The following is a 13998-nucleotide window of genomic DNA, read 5'->3' as shown; positions in this document are numbered from 1 at the left end:
ATAAAGAAATAGATATTCTAGGCAAAAATAAATAAAACACACACAGTTCAGCCTCTTTTGCTTTGCCTGTTGTATGATCACACCGTGAGAGGCTGGATCTGCCTCTGCACGACATTTTTGCCAGCTCTTTCCCATTGTATTTCCAGTTTTGTCTCCTTTATCTTTCTTCTTGACATCTCGAACTATGGTGCACCTTTGCTCCTGTGTCTTTTTTCCCACTGTTCATTGTTTACCCTCTCCGGTCTCTGCTCCTTTTTCTACTTGACTAAGACTTGTTCATCATTTTAGTCCCAAATCACCCTGCATTGCCTTTGTCTTTTCCTTATTGACTTTTCTCTTGATAGGCAAATGGATGTTTCACTTAACTGTACTCATAACTAATTTGCCAGTGTTAAGGCTTTGGAGTCAGACTCCATGAGCTGGAATCCTGTCTCATTTATTTAGTGTTTCTGGAATCTTAATCAAGTTTTTAAATTGCTAATTTCCTGATTTTAAGTGGGAATAATTATAAACCCTTTCTTATAGGGTTTTTATAGGTTTATTATAATTATATTATATTATATTATATTTATTTTTATTATATTATATATATTTATTTATTTATAAAATATATATTTATATTTTATATATTTTATTATATTTTATTATTTTATTATAATATATTTTATATTATATATAAATATATATAATATAATATATAAATATATAAATATAATATATATAAAATATTATATAAATATATTATATATTATATATTATAATATATTATATTTATTATATATTATATATTATATTATATTATAATTTATTTTAATAGGTTTATTATAATTATAAACCCTTTATTATCTTGGGTTATTATATGTAAAGAATTAGAATAGTAATATCAACATCATTCCATATTAACATTCCCATTTAAACATCTCTATAACATCTACATGTATGATTATTTGTCTCTCTCTCCATCTACCATTTTCTTAAAGGAAAAAACTATGTAATATTTACCTGCATATGAGTCCCTAACAAAGCTAGACGTTCAAATGTTGACTGAAATATTGTAATGTTAAATTATGTGGCTTTTGTCTCTAGGATTGGAATACCCTAGGCTTTAAGCATTGTTTTGGCAAGTAAGATTAGGAAGAAAAGAAACACATCAGAAGTTTTTTTAGCTTTCTTATTTTTATTTCCAGCAGTTCTGTGTTTTGATAGTTTGAATCCCTAAATTGGAATTAGTTGGTATTGCTTTCAATATGGAAAGCTCAGCCCTAATGCATGTATTTACATATTTTTAGTTAAAGGCTCAGTGAGGTTTTCGTTTTTTCTGAAGTATTTTTATTTAAGTTCAGCTTGGTATTCATAAGTATGTATGCTTCGTTTATATTCTTCAATAGGGTAGTTGTCTCTTAGCAAAGAAAAAGGAAAGGAATTGGCCCAAGGCATGTCTTTATTTCTATGCTACATTAGTGAAAGTCCAGGAAAGATTTGCTTAGCCTGTAGGTAGAGTAATATATAGATTTGGGTATGATTTGATATAAAAATTTAGTTTGAGTTAGCAATTTTCTAGTTGGAAAATTGTTCCAGCTCCTTTAGACTGTACTGCCTACTGTACTGTCTAGCTCATGGATGCGTATTATGTTTTCCCATGTCTTCTCTACTTTGGGTTTAAAACGAAGATTTGGAGAGGAATTTCACTGAGGACCACTTCAATACATACATCAGGCTGGGTGATAATAGCACACGGCTTTCCTGTATTTTATGTTTGGCTGGAAGCCACATATAGAATTTTTAAAGTATGTGTCATTTTCTATTATGTATATGTTTCTTGAGTTTTTAATAACTAGCCCCCATATGTTTCTATACACCTATACTTCTAGAGTACAAAGTTGAAATAACCCTCAGTATTAAATAAAAGGTAGCTGTGAATTACCGCAAAGGTCAGGTTGTCATTTTATGCCTCAAATGCTCTCTTTCTTCCTCCTAGGAGTATTCCACAGCATTGTTTTATTGTCCTAAGAACATGCACAGCATAGAGAAGGAAGACGCATTGGGACTTAGCTATTTCTCTTGCAGTCTAAGGAAAGATATTCTGAAAGTCATACACTGTGACATGTATGAACTACTTAAATTTACCTGACTTTTAGTTCACTATCAAAAGGAAGAGTGTGTCAAAAATCTCAAAACTAAGGCAGTATATCTTCAGTTAAATGACAACTTTAAATGACTCAGAAGAAAGGCACTGCATCTGTCTAAAAAATATCCCATACTGGCTGCACTTAAAAGCAACTGGAATGCACATTCATAGCTAATTATAAACAAAAACTAGTTAACACTTTAAATAAAAAGGAAAACTAGCAAAAAGATTTAGAGCCTAGACAAACAGATGAAAGGGTTCTGAGTTGCCTTCCATCTGATATTACTCAAATGCAACTGTCTCCAATTACCTGGGAATATGTGGTATTCCCTCATGAAAGCTCAAGATCAGAAAGGGCGTCCATTTCGTGTCTTTGCTTACTCATAGCCATTTGGAACAAGTTCAGCAGAAATATTTCACATTACAAAAGAGTCTGGAGCCAGACAGCGACTACAGACACTAATCACTGAGTCAAAATAGTAACTTAGTAGGACAGCAACCACCAGAAAGTATTTGTGGAGGTAGAGATTTGCAGTCGGATATATTAGTGCCATTGGAGAAGATATCACCAAATGCAAAAATGCTGTAACAGAACCATTAAATCACTATTTGTGATCAGTTTCATGTTCAGTGGCACAGGACTGTCTGAGCCAATGGTCTCTGGTAGGATCAGACCTAAAAGGTAATCAATCTTATGCGCTTAACTCTAGAATAAATAGATGGAAAGAAAATTAATCAAATAAATAAAGGCTGCCTCCTGAAACATTTGGTGTTTCTTTTATTGTGTGGTTCCAACTACAGGCTTTCTTTGCCTCAAATTGCAGAACTCTAACATTTGAGATTTGGGGGGTGGGCAAAAGGGGAAACATCATCGCTAAAATAATAGGTGCAGCAATTGGTCAACTTCCCTAAGGAGCTGCAATTTTAGGTCTATTCAAATAAGAGTTACTGGTATTCTGTGAATATTGTCATTATAAACCACTTCATTGTTGCCTTTTTTCTTAAACTACGTCATCCTATTCCTTTCCTCCAGTGTCAGTAGAGAATTGATTGCTTTATTTTACTATCACTTTACTCCGCTACTAATTCTGTTTTCAGTAGACTCTATCTCAGAGCATTTTTCTTGGCAGTGGATCTCAAACATCAAGCTATGAATAATTACCCACAGTATGTTTGGAATAAAAAGGTGAGCTTTAGAAGAGGATTAAATATTTTTTTAAAATCATTCTATCTTCTAGATTTCATCAGGTTCTCACTAAATTCACCTAAAGTATTGTCTTATCCCTTGTAGCAATTTTATTTACTGCTATGTCTTTAAAAAGTGGGAAGGGGACTAAGGAGCTATTAGCATCTGTGCTTATACTGTAGGCATTGGACTTCTCCATTCTATGCCAATTAAAACAACTTCACGCACAAATTAAGTAGAAATAAAATCTATTAAATATATTTTAAAGCAATCCCATGGTTTTATAAAGGTCTTGGGCCATAATTTCTCTGTTGCTGTAAAGAGGCAACCTTATTTTAGCAAAGTATATTTTTAATTCAACATCTGGATTCTGTATAGAAAAATTAACAAGGAAATATGTGAGATTCCTACAATGGAAGACTTTTCACATATTGCAAGCAACACATCTCCATCCTACTTTGTAGTAATACTGAGGTAGGCATAAAGGAAAGACAGGAAGAGGATGACTAGACACCAGGTGATTTATATATTATCTCATTAAATCATGAAACAACTCAATGAAAAAGAAATTATTCCCTGCTTTAATGATGAATAAAAGTTATTGCATCAAAGAAGCAATTATTCAAAGTTATTAAAGTCTACTGCAATTCAGTGGCTGCATTACAATTCAAACCCAGGTTTGCCTGACTAAAGCTCATGTTCTAGCTCCCAACACTGGACCTTGCGGGATCTGAAGACGAGAGGCAGAGTGGGAGAAAGACCTTGCAAAGTATAAGCATTTACAAAAAAAGTGTAGCTTTTATGGTCCAAGGTGGAGGAGAGGTGATTGCTCTGAGAGATCTGGGATGTCCTTGGCCAGTGGTGTCCATTAGGTATCATAAAAATGCTTCTGTCAAAAGTGGTCTTTGGGAGGTTGAGACGGGTGGATCACCTCAGGTCAGGAGTTCGAGACCAGCCTGACCAATATGATGAAACCCCGTCTCTACTAAAACTACAAAAATTAGCTGGGTGTGGTGGCATGCGCCTGTAATCCCAACTACTCAGGAGGCTGAGACAGGAGAATCACTTAAACCTGGGAGGCGGAGGTTGCAGTGAACCGAGATCATGCCATTGGACTCTATCCTGGGCAACAGAGCAAAACTCCATCTCAAAAAAAAAAAAAAAAAAAAAAAAAAAAAAGTGGTCAAGCATTGCTGGGCGACAGTAGCACAGAAAGCCCAGTGATTTGATGACAATGTGAAGATCACCAACCAAGCCTTGTGCCTATTTGTCTATTTTGAATGCTGCTTTTGCTACCCTATAATTATCTTGATTATGAATGACTGGAAATCTGCCATCCTGCTCATTTGAATCATGTCAAAAAGAAATGAGGTGTCTACTCTAAAGAGTTGGGAAGTTAATCTTGTAGTAGAAAATTGAAATCTTTTTTATCTCTTTTATGCAATTCACTTGGCATACTTTATTTAAATGAAGTTTATTAATAGTTGATTATCTGTACATAAGAAACTGCCACTAAAAGTTACACTGGCTTTCAAAACTCTGCAAAACCATTTATGCCATTAGAAATTATCTGAAAATATTTTTTGTACTTCTAGAAAACAATACATATATAAATATATATAAATAACAGTAAGTTGTTGCAAATAGAAAATCACCTTATTTTCTGTGTTACCTTCAGCAAAGTCATGTTTGAAAGTTTGTGCATGTAACAGTGGTGGTACACAGCCTATCAAAGTTGTTTCTCAAACTGAAAAGCACAGCTGGTCTGATTGGGGTCACTGCATGTAATTAGCTTGCTTGCTCCATAAATGAATGGCAGATTTATTTTATTCCAAATGATATCTTAATTTTCACTGGTTAAATTACATTTTTTTTTGGTTTGGAAGGTTCACCCTCACTATGTAAAGCAACCACAACCTGCAGTTGTCACTAAGTTAACACCATAAGTATGTTTAAAAGAATTGTTGGCCAAGCATGGTGGCTTATGCCTATAATCTCAACACTTTGAGAGGCCGAGACGGAAGGATTGCTTGAGCCTTGGAGTCTGAGACCACCCTGGGCAACATAGCGAGATCTCCATCTCTACAAAAAATAGATTGAAAAATTTAGCCAGGTGTGTTGGCACACACTGTAATCCCAGCTACTTGGAAGGCTGAAGCAGGAGGATTACAGGAGGAATTGCAGCTTGCCGTGGGCCATCGTTGTACCACTGCCCTCCAGCCTGGGTGACAAAGTGAGACCCTGTCTCAAAAAAAAAATTGTGACAACAAAATATTGATGGTGCATTTATGCAAACACCATCTTGGAAAAAGGGTATCTCTGTTTTTCCATAAAATGGAATTGCATCCCAATTTTTCAGCAAGTTTTTCCTAAGATTGGTATACAAAGGAAATCTGTTCAGTTCTTTGAATTGTTGACTCCACATCAGGAATTGAAATATGTACTCTAATGTTCTTGCTTTGATCTCTCATCTGACTGTTTATCAAAGCTGATTACAGTTGGAATACACAAATCCCTTTAGCTTCAAAATTATGTAAAATAATGTATAATAGAGCATTTTAAGAGATTTTTTTCTTATTCCAGTTTGTCTTTATGATTGTGATATGGCTATTAGGTTTGGTAAGAAGGTTTGGTTTTATATTTTGTTCCCTCAATAAGAATCAGTCTTCTGCCAAATTGGATTAAAGTTTTTGTTTCGGCCAAACTTGCTCACGCAACTAAGCAAGAGCTGTTTTGGTGAACATCAAAAGAAGTCATTATGAACAAATGAAACTTACTTTATTCCACTAAACACAGATTAGAAGCTTATGCTTTTTGAAAAGCTGTATGTGTTTTCTTTACTGAATATAACATTGGAATATAATTATTAGTTGACTGACTTAGTTAAACATTATGTATGATATCACTTTAAGAATTTTGAGATCTTCAGGTCCAGAATTTTCAAAGAATATTTATCTATTAAGTTTCTACTGATTATTGGAAGCACCATGCTAAGTATTTTGTACATGTTAACAGATGAATCTACCTAAAGTCACAGAGCTAATTTAAGTGGCAAAATCAGGAATCGAATACAGATCTCTGGCATCTTGTTCTACTGTAGTGTGTTTTTAAGTTTCATAAATCATTTACTTTAATCTTCTAAAATAGTCTAGAAATTCCTTCTTCTAATCTGCCTGAATCTCTGTACTTTGCAAAGAAAAAGCAAAGATATGTGAGGGCAATTGGAAAAATACCCTTCCTGAAAATAGTATGCATTGCAGTGCTTTTGTTATTTTGCCTAAGCAAACTTTATGTGTTCCTAGAATTGTTTCTGGAAGCAAATCGTCTTTTATGCTAGGGCAACTCAGAGCAGATTTTTAGAACAATATGTTCGTGCTGGAGCCCCTTCAAAGTAAAATCATAGAATATTCATTCTGTCTTTTAATATAGTTAACAATTGACCCTGTAAGTTTATACAAACAATCTGACGCACAAAAAGGGAAAGAAAAGAAAGAAAAAAATATCTGCTGCCACCTGAAATGATCCCTGTGAAATCCTGAAAATCCTGGCAAAGAGTGGCAACGTGACACTGGGTTATGGCTTTGCAGATACCATGCAAACCTTTGAAAGAACACTGTCTTGAGGCTGTAAAACATGAACTAGCCTAAGCTGTACTATTGTGTTGTAAGTAGTGATAAAGACACTGACAGTTCTTAAGTGACCATGGGTTTTATTTCATGCACAGTTCCCATTTTTTTATAGTCAATTTGCCCTGCTCCACTACGTCTCCTAAGTTCTCCAAATGGCCCCACATGTGACCCAAAGAGGAATGATAATAAAAAGACAACTTCTTCTTTCACTAGTCCCAGGATTTATTTTTTACATTTTAATTATTTTTTGTCCTGTTACTCAGTGATTTTCAAACTGTGGGTCACAAACCATTAGTGCGTCATGAAATCAGTTTAGCAGGTCCCAACTAATGTTTTAAAATCTGATAAACTAAAAATATCAGAGAGCATTGCATGAAATACGAGTATCTTCAAAACTTTCATGTCAAACATATATTAATATGTATGGAGGTGTGGGGAAATGGGTGGAGGTGAAGTAGTACATAATTCCTGGAATGCTTACTTGTCAAAAAAAAAAAATGAAGTCACAGCCATACTTTAAGTGATGGAGTTCCTGTGTTATTTTAAGCAATTCGAAATACTGATTTAATCTCCTTAAATTTGACCTTTGGGTTTGTAGCAGATCACAATTCTTTATTTTTAAATAAAAATGATAGCAAGTAAATGGGTATATTATCACATTCCCCCTTTTCAGAACAGACCATGATCTGGTCACCTGTGGTCTGACATGAACTATTGAAATGAGTTCAAAATTCTTAACATAACTGAGAAATGTCACATACCATTTCTGTTTAGGGTTTTTTTTTTTTTTTTTTTGATGTAGTGTTTACACCTTTGCTTGAGGGAATTATTTCCACTAATTGTTGGCATTTAAACACTGACACATCTGATATAAATATGAAACTAGTGTTTTCTTTTCTCAGGTTAATGTGACTGAGTTAAAGAAATTTTTTCAGAATCTGAAATTTTTGATTCGATAATATATCTTGTCTGTGTCAATATAATAAGATCAACTTAACTAAAATTAAGTAGAATCATTTAAATCATGTATCTATGACATCCATAGATTTGAAATAAGCTTCTGGTTGTAGTACAATAGAATTAATAATTAAAATAAGTTACGTTATTTAGGGCAGATGTTGCTTGAAATAGTGTAACAACTTATCAACTTATCGTTTATCTCATGTACTTTTATTTTCTTGCACTTTCAGCCAAAATTGACCAAGAGGCAGAGGAAAATTCACTGACAGAGACTCATAAATGGTGAGAAATTACTTTATTTCCTCCCAGAATAGGGTTATAACATGCTAAGTGTATTTCATCTTAAGGAACCAATTAGTTCAATTTTAATTTTCAAGCATAAAACAAAAATAAGTCTAATAAAACGGTGTACTCTAAATCCACAAGGAATTTCTGAATTTTATTTTTGTTACTCTGGGTAACATATAATTCTGTTAAATACCAAATTATTGTGAAAAGTTTAGCGTCTTCTCTTTTACGTGGGATTTAGAACTATGGAAATACACAAAAGAAGGAAGATAGCAAGAACCTGTTTCAGAGTTTGGGTTATTAAAAAAAAACTATGTAATTTCCATATTCAAAAGTGAAGTCTAGATAGGAAGCGATGAGCTTCCATTGGATGCACCTTCATTTCCAGAATGGAGACTTGCAATTATGGGTAAACATAGGAAAGTATCTCAGAAATCTCCCTGCTTTTCTGCCTCCATTTTCTCTTCTTCTCCCATCTCTCTATATCCGTCAGGTTCTCTAGAAAAAAAAGAACAAACTGGCGATACAGATATAAACACACACAAACACACACACACACACACACACACACACAGAGGCATATCTCATTTTATTGCACTTCTCTTTGCTGTGCTTTGCAGATAATTGTATTTTTTTTTTTTTCACAAATTGAAGGTTTGTGGCAACTCTGCTTCTAGCAAGTCTATCGGTGCCATGTTTCCAACAGCATGTGCGCACCTTGTGTCTCTGTGTTACATTTTGGTAATTCCTGTAATATTTCAAACATTTTATTTTTATTGTCTGTCACCACAAGTGATCTGTGATCAGTGATCTTTTATGTTACTATTGTAATTGTTCTGGGACACCATGACTTGACCCATATAAGATGGCAAACGTAATAGAAAAATATCATATGTTCTAACTGTTCCACCAACCATCTGTTCTCTTGCGTCTCCCCTCTCCTCAGGCCTCCATATTCCCCAAGACATAACAATATTGAAATTAGGCCAATTAATTACCCAACAGTGGCCTCTAAGTATTCAAGTGAAAGAAAGAGTCACACATCTCTCACTTTAAAACAAAAGCTAGAAATGGTTAACCTTAATGAGGAAGGTATATCCAAAGCCAAGATATGCCCAAAGCTAGACGTCTAGTGCCAAACAGTTAGCCAAGTTATGAATGCAAAGAAAAAGCTCTTGAAGGAAATTAAAAGTCTATTTCAATGAACACATGAATGATAAGAAAGCAAAACAGCATTCTTGCTGCTATGGGGAAAGTTTTAGTGGTCTAAATAGAAGATCAAACCAGCCACAATAGTCTGTTACCAAAATGCCAGGGGTTTGGTTTAGGACAGCTACTTGCCACACAGAAAGCCAGTCACTGAGATGAGTATTGCCAGGGAAGAAGGCTTTAATCGGGTGCTGCAGCTGAGGCGATGGGCGCTCAGTCTCAAATCCATCTCCCTGACTGACTAAAATTAGGGATTTATATAGCAGGGAAGAAATGTAACCATGTATGGGAGAACAGGAATTAGGGGGAGGGGTAAGGAAGAGGAGGTAGTCAGCAGCAAGCAGCTGGTGGGTTAGGCAGTCACAATGGGTGAAGGGTCTGGCATCTCATTGTCCAGATGCAGTAATCTGGTGAGTTTCAGTTCCTTGATACTATCTTGGAAGCCTGATGGTTGGTTTCCGGAGAAAGAAACTCAAAAAAGACAAATGTAACTTTCTCAAGTTTCAAGACTAGGAGGGTCAGTTTCTATGTTTATTCAAATTAAATCAAACATCAGTTCTATGGGACCATTGAGCCTGTTTCAATTCCCTTAAACCAAAGCCTCATCCAGAGCAGGGCCCTAACTCTATTCAATTCTGTGAAGGCTGAAATAGGTGAGGAAACTGGAGAGGAGAAGTTTGAGGCCAGTAGAAGTAGGGTCATGAAGTTTAAGGTAAGAAGCCTTCTCTGTAACAAAAAAGTGCAAGGTGAAACAACAAGTGCTGATGGAGAAGCTACAAGTTATCCAGAAGATCTAAGATAATTCATGAAAGTAGCTAAATAGTGTATTTCCAATGTAGATGAAACATCTTCTGTTGGAAGAAGATGCCATCTAGGACTTTCATAGCTAGAGAGAAGTCAATGCCTGACTTCAAAGCTTCAAAGAACAGGGCTGGGCATGCTGGCTCACACCTGTAATCCTAGCACTTTCAGAGCCCAAGGTGGGTGGATCACCTGAGGTCAGGACCTCAGGCCCAGCCTGGCCAACATGGTGAAACCCCGTCTCTACTAAAAATACAAAAATTAGCCAGGCATAGTGGTGCATACCTGTAAGGCCAGCTACTCGGAAGGCTGAGGCAGGAGAATCGCTTGAACCCAGGAGGCAGAGGTTGCAGTGAGCTGAGATCGTGCCACTGCACTCCAGCCTGGGTGTCAGAGTGAGACTCGGTCTCAAAAATAAATAAATAAATAAATAAATAAATAAATAAATAAATAAATAAATTTTTTTAAAAATGAAGCTTCCGAAAACAGGATGACTGTCTTGCTTGTTAGGGGATAATGCAGCTGGTAACCTTCAGTTGAAGCCAGTGCTCATTCATCGTTCTGAAAATGCTAGGGCCCATAGGAATTATGCCAAATCTCCTCTGCCTGTGCTGTATAAATGGAACAACAAAGCCTGCACATCTGTTTATAGCATAGCTTACTGAATATTTTAAACCCACTGGTGAGATCCGTTGCTCAGGAAAAAAAGAAAGGATTGCCTTCAAAATATCACATCTCATGGACCGTGCACTTGGTCACCTAGGAGCTCTGCTGGAGATGTACAAAGAGAATCAAGTTTCGATGCCTGCTAACACAGCATTCATTTTGTAGCTCATGGATCAAGGAGTAATTTTGACTTTCAAGTCTTTATTATTTAAGAAATACATTTGGTAAGGCTACAGCTGCCATAGGTAGTGATTCCTTTAAGAGATCTGGGTAAAGTAAATTGAAACCTTCTGGAAAGGATTCACCATTCTTGATGCCATCAATAACATTCGTAATTCCTGGAAGCAGGTCAAAATATCAACGTTAACGGAGTTTGGAAGAAGTTAATGGTAACCCTCACAGATGGTTTTGAGGATTCCAAGACATCAGTGGAGAAAGTAACTGCAAATGTGGTAGAAATAGAAAGAAAATTAGAGGTAGAGTCTGAAGATGTGACTGAGTTGCTCCAATCTCATAATAAAATTTGAACAGATGAGGAGTTGCTTCTTATGAATGAACGAAGAAAGTAGTTTTTTGAGGTGGAATCTACTCATGGCTAAGATGCTATGAATGTTGTTGAAATCACAACAAAGAATTTGGAATACTACATAAACTTAGTTGACAAAGCAGCAGCAGGGTTTGAGAGGATTTACTCCAATTTTGAAAGAAGCTCTACTGTGAGTAAAGTGCTATCAAATGGCATCATATACTACAGAGAAATCTTTTTTGAAAGACTGAATTGATGTGGCAGATTTCATTGTTGTCTTATTTTAAGAAATTGACACAGCCACCCCAGCCTTCAGCAACCACCATTCCAATCAATCAGTAGTCATCAACATCAAAAAGATATTGAGTCACTGAAGACTCAGATAATCATTAACATTTTTTAGTAACAAAGTATCTGCTAATAAAGTATGCATTTTGTTTTTCAGACATAATTCTGTTGCATACTTAATAGACTATAGTATAATGTAAACATAACTTTTATATGCACTAGGAAACCAAAAAATTCATGTAACTCTATTACAATATTCATTCACTTTATTGCAGTGGTCTGGAACCAAACCCACAATATCTCCGAGGTTTCCGTGTGTGTGTGTAAAGAAAGATAGAGAATTGACTCATGCGATTGTAAAACTGGCAAGTCTAAAATTAGCAGGGCAAGCTGACAATTCCGGTAGGAGTTGATGTTGCAATCTTTTTTTTTTCTCTTTATAAATTTTCACTTTTATTTTAGATTAAGAGGTCCACGTGCAGGTTTGTTACATGGGTATATTGCATGACACTGAGGTTTGGAATCTAAATGATCCCTTCACCCAGGTGTTGAGCGTAGTACCCAATAGGTGGTTTTTGAGCCCGTGATCCCCCTGCATTGTTCAGTAGCCCCAGTGTCTGTTGTTCCCATGCTTATGTCTATGTGCGATCAGTGTTTAGCTCCCATTTATAAGTGAGAATAGGCAGTATTTGGTTTTCTGTTCTTGCATTAATTCTCTTAGGATAATGGTCTCCAGCTCCATCTGCGTTCCTGCAAAGGACATGATTTCACTCATTTTATAGTTGCATAGTATTCCATGATGTATGTCTACCACATTTTCTTTATGCAATCCACTGCTGATGGGCACCTGGGTTGATTCCATGTCTTTGCTATTGTGAATAGTGCTGTGATGAACATACGAGTGTGTGTGTTTTTGATAGAATGCATTATTTTCCTTTGGGTGTATACCCAGTAGTGGGATTGCTGAGTCAAATGGTATTATAGTTCTGTTTTCAGTTCTTTGAGAAATCCCCAAACCGCTTTCCACAGTGGCTGAACAACTTTGCATTCCCACCAGTGTACAAATATTCCCTTTTCTGCACAGCTTCGCCAACATCTGTTACGTTTTGGCTTTAATAATTGCCATTCTGACTGGTGTGAGATAGTATCCCATGGTGATTTTGATTTGTATTTCTCTGATGATTAGCGACGTTGAGCATTTTTCCATGTTTGTTGGCCACTTGTATGTCTTCTTTTGAGAAGTGTCTATTTATGTCCTTTGCCTATTTTTTTAATTGGATTGTTTTTGCTTGTTGATTTGTTTAACTTCCTTGTAGTATTGCAATCTTCAGTCTAAAGCAGTCTAGAGACAGAATTCTTTCATATTCAGGAACCTGAGTCTTAAGGTCTTCAGCTGATTGGAGGAAACCCAGCATGTTTTAAAGGGAAATCTACTTTTTTCAATGCCTACTAATTTAAGTGTTAACCACACCTAGGCCAGGCATGGTGGCTCATGCCTGTAATCCCAGCATTTTGGGAGGCCGAGACAGGCAGATCACTTGAGGTCAGGAGTTTGAGACCAGCCTGGTCAACCAGCCTGGCCAACATGGCAAAACCCTGTCTCTACTAAAAATACAAAAAATTAGCTAGGTATGGTGGTAGGGGCCTGTAATCTCAGCTATTCAGAAGGCTGAGGCATGAGAATTGCTTGAACCTGGGAGGCGGAGGTTGCAGTGAGCTGAGATCGCACTACTGCACTCTAGCCCAGGCAACATAGACTCCTTCTCAAAAAAAAAAAAAAAAAAAAAGTTAACCACACCTAAAAACTGCTGTCATAATAACATCTAGACTGGTGTTTGACCCCAAAATGCACTATGACCTGGCCAAATTGACACATAAAATTAACTATCACAATTTCTAAAGAGAAACCTTATTATATTAGCCTTGAGGAAAAAATTTATTAAAGAAGTTCTCTGCCATTAGTTCAGTAGGCAAGATCTTTTTTTTTTTTTTTTTTTTTTTTTTTTTTTTTTTTTTGAGACATAGTCTTGCTCTGTCACCCAGACTGGAGGACAGTGGCACCATCTCAGCTCACTGCAACCTCCACCTGCCAGGTTCAGGCAATTCTCATTCCTCAGCCTCCCCAGTAGCTAGAATTACAAGAATGCACTGCCACACCCAGCTAACTTTTTTTTTTTTTTGTATTTTTAGTATAGATGGGGTTTTGCCATGTTGGCCAGGCTGGTCTCAAACTCTTGGCCTCAAGTGATCTACCCGCCTTGGCCTCCCAAAGTGCTAGGATTACAGGCATGAGCCACTGTGCCTGGCCAGTGACATC

At 36.2% G+C, this 13998-nt stretch overlaps 1 protein-coding gene across 1 annotated transcript in view; it reads left to right on the top strand.

The window, feature by feature from the left end:
- Positions 1–13998, top strand: part of FMN2 (formin 2) — a 395593-nt gene that overhangs the window by 308974 nt on the left and 72621 nt on the right. Inside the window, 1 exon segment of the mRNA XM_030812620.1 lies at positions 8134–8185. Coding sequence (XP_030668480.1) covers positions 8134–8185 — 52 coding nt within the window.

This window comes from Nomascus leucogenys, chromosome 5, assembly GCF_006542625.1.
Source record: "Nomascus leucogenys isolate Asia chromosome 5, Asia_NLE_v1, whole genome shotgun sequence".
Taxonomy (NCBI): domain Eukaryota; kingdom Metazoa; phylum Chordata; class Mammalia; order Primates; family Hylobatidae; genus Nomascus; species Nomascus leucogenys.
The sequence above is the reverse complement of the archived record's forward strand: the minus strand, read 5'-3'. Positions and strand labels throughout refer to the sequence as shown.